General features: G+C 30.7%; 1 protein-coding gene across 2 annotated transcripts; it reads left to right on the top strand.

The window, feature by feature from the left end:
- The first annotated feature begins 504 nt into the window (after nucleotides 1–504).
- LOC111307221 (transcription factor bHLH61-like) lies at nucleotides 505–3,325 on the top strand. 2 transcript variants are annotated; one of them, XM_022905236.2, is made up of 4 exons: nucleotides 505–827; nucleotides 1,080–1,205; nucleotides 1,358–1,528; nucleotides 1,876–3,325. In XM_022905236.2, the coding sequence occupies exons 1-4, from the start codon at nucleotides 750–752 to the stop codon at nucleotides 1,960–1,962; spliced, it is 462 nt and encodes a 153-aa protein (XP_022760971.1). In that variant the 5' UTR covers nucleotides 505–749; the 3' UTR covers nucleotides 1,963–3,325. The 2 variants fall into 2 exon arrangements, with proteins under 2 accessions (XP_022760971.1, XP_022760970.1); XM_022905235.2 differs by having other exon boundaries at nucleotides 1,355–1,528.
- The last annotated feature ends 271 nt before the right edge of the window (nucleotides 3,326–3,596 follow it).

Below are 3,596 nucleotides of genomic sequence, written 5' to 3'. Positions count from 1 at the left end.
TTAACAATTCGTATATTTGTGTCATGCAAAATATTAAAATTTATATTTTTTATTATAGTTTATACAAAAATTATGAATCACAATTTGTGTTGACATAAAAATATGAAATATATATTTTTTATTTTATTAAATTCATATATAATTATTATTAAAATTTTAAATCGTGTTATCTTTATATCCTATATTTATATTATGTCATCGTATTGTGTTTTAAATGATCAGATCTATATATATAATTTTTTGAAATTGACAATCGACAATTCTAATCTTTGAAATGTTCCTTTAAAGGCAAACTATAATTATATATTTTGATTATAAAGCATATGAATTCCACATAAATATGATTACAAGTGAAATTAGATTCACTAGCTGTCGCAATCTAGTAAATATGATTACAAGTAAAGAGACAACAATTTGATTGTAATTTTTCCATATATTTCCCTTTCTCTTGTCAGTGTCTTCTAAAATATTTATTTTTTTATTTATTTTTTATGTTGGAATTTCAAGACGTCAAAGTCTCTGTAAATCAATGAGAGGTCAATTCCGTAAATTGGGTTATGATGAATAATAATTTCATGTGGGGGAAAGGAGGCCCTCATGCAGGAAACAAACAACTGTATTTTGTATGTTATGGGGGATGAAACTGCTTCTCCTTCAAATAACCCTCATATTAATCCCTGCGGTGAAATGAAAAGTGCAAAGGCCCTTTGACAAATAAAGTTGATGTTCTAAAGATTACAGGCTGAATAATGTCGTCTAGAGATCGAAAGAAAGCATCTATTTATCAGAGACTGCAAAAGCTTCGCTCTGTTACCAACTCTACTGCTGTAAATTGGCCAAAATCCAAGTTTTTCTCTTCCTGGTTCTTTTTTTTTTTTTTTTTTTCTGTTATATTTCTATCCTGACAATGAAACCATGAGATAAAACTCAGAAACAAGAAAGCTTAGTCTATGAGTAATTAAGAGTAGGTGTGAAAACCTGGTCGATGGTGTGTGATCGAGTGTGCCGATGATCATGATAGTTTATTTCATTTTCTATCTGGTTAATTATTGATTGTTGGGATATTATGTTATTGGCAGGTGAACAAGACCTCAATCATTGTAGATGCATCGAGATATATAGAAGAGTTGAAAGAAAAGGTGGAGAAATTGAACCAAGAAATTGGAACTTCACAAATTTCAACTTCCCAGAATCCTCTGCCTATGGTGAATATATATCTATGAGAATTGTATATATCATATTTGTATTTCTTTTCTTGTTTTAAACAATTTTCTCTTGTTCTTCTTTTTCTAACAAGCGTTAAATCTTATATAAAGAGCTCCCTTTATTGATTTTAGTTTTTATTTGGTTTCAGCAGGTTACAGTGGAAACCCTAAAGAAGGGTTTCCTTATTAATGTGTTTTTGGAAAAGAATTGCCCTGGTTTGCTTGTTTCCATATTGGAAACCTTCGAAGAGCTTGGCCTTGACGTGCTCGACGCTAGGGTTTCTTGCGAAGACAATTTCCAACTTGAAGCCATTGGAGGAGAAGTATATATGAACACTTATTCATTGTTCTCTTTAACCCCAAAGTGAATTTCAATTAGAAGACAAGTAAATTTGAATGAATGAATCCAAATATATGTCTTGTCATGTAGGCTTATGCAATATTAATTTCCTTTTGTCTGAGTTAGTACTTGTAAGGCATGGGTTTGAACCACACATTTTGGATTTTCTTTTTCACAATAATGAATGGTTAGCGTTGGATCCATTTCTTTGCTTGGACATGCTATATAAATATGGAAGCTAATGGTACTTGCATTATCTGACAATGCTAATGATGTTTTGATTTTGATTTTTTGCATGTACTAAAGCAAGAATTGTTGATAATTTTTCAGAATCAAGGTAATGTTGAAGGCATCGATGCTCAGATGGTGAAGCAAGCAGTGATGCAGGCTATCAGGAAATGGAGTGAAAATAGTTAGGATTTCTCTCTGTTTTCTTTCGAATTAGGTATTCTCTTTATAATTCCTTTGATCAGTTGCAGTTGCCTTGTATCATATTTATCTTTATCAATGGAAGTTTTAACTTTTTTAAATTTTCTTTAAAAAAAAAAATAACTGAACTACATACCATGCATCATCAATTAATTATATACTATAGTAGGATTCCAAGTAAAAAAATAATACTATAATAATATTAACAAAAATTAAAAGCAAACCCTCAGTGAATTTTATCTTCTCTGTACTTCGTAAAGCCCTGGAATCTCACTCATACACTCATTCATAATTTTGACAATAGAATTTGATGAGGTAATTGAGAGTTACTTGTAGTTGAGATATATTTGTTACCTATTGTGTCACGGATAAATGCCTGTTATTGTAGAAATAATAAATAACATGTGAACAATATTACTATAGTAAATAGAAATCATTAATTACAGTACTGCAAAAACTTTTTTAGCAATTATAATGTTTAAATTTTATATTTTTGTCAATATAAACAATATCAAATTACAATTCGCAGCGATCATATACATAAAAATTATTGCAAATACTTTTCACAATACATTGCAGCAAATATATATATACAGTTTGTTGCAAAGATCCTTTTGTGACATAAAAATTTTTATACTGCAATAAGTGTTATAAACTACATTTCACAACAAAAATATGCAAAGAAATTTGTTATAAGTATTTTTTGCTGTATCTTTTAGTTTGTTGCGGTATCTTGTAGTATTGCATGAAATTCTTGTTACATATATTGTAGTGTTAAGAAGGATATATAGCATAAATATTGAAAGTGACTCAAGCAACACTATTCTCTGGGCTAAGAACCCCTCTACTGTCCCATACCGTATGAAGAATGCATATTTCTAATCATATCGAGAGCCTCAAAAGCAACACTAAGGACATCCTCTTCAAGCACATCTTTCGCAAAGCAAATGATATTGGCAACGATGTAGTGAAATCAGGGGCCTCTCGCTCGGATGCATTGGTGTTGTGGTTTATCTTCACCAATGTCTTTCTGAACTAGTTCTATCAAATCACAAGAATCCTGATTTCAGCTCAACACCTTTTAAGATTTTGAGAAGAGTTGCTTCTTGGAGAGCGCATTACAATAAGAGTTGCAAGCTGTGCTCGGGGGAAGTATTTGTCTATCATTGGCCTCTATGGAAGAATCAATCGGGGGCTTGAAAAGGGTGATTTATCCTGTGGCAGATGTCAGCAGTTTGAGTTGTATTTTTTCTTTTAAGTTATCATTCTTAATGTGAGAATTCTCAATCACACAATAGAAATTGATTGTGATTTAGATCAACTTGAGTGAATCTAATTGCTAGTTTTGGTTCTTCGATATGATTTATAGTTGTTAATTTAATCATGATTCAAATTGATGTAGGGAAGCAGACAAATAAAAGTCATTGAAGAATCAAAATAATTTGTCTAGTAGAAGAAAGCTTTCATGCAAGTTGGTATATGTACTGTTATTAAAACTATATATGTAGTGTTCCCCATAACAAACAATTCGCCACCAGTTTTATTACAGAAATCCAGCGGAACCAAGAATGTCTATCTTTTGTTTTACCAAACAAGAATATATATATATCTTTATTGTAGAA

Source organism: Durio zibethinus, chromosome 22 (genome assembly GCF_047325235.1).
Source record: "Durio zibethinus cultivar Kanyao isolate XHJ-2024 chromosome 22, ASM4732523v1, whole genome shotgun sequence".
NCBI lineage: Eukaryota > Viridiplantae > Streptophyta > Magnoliopsida > Malvales > Malvaceae > Durio > Durio zibethinus.
This window is presented reverse-complemented; position numbering and strand designations above follow the sequence as displayed.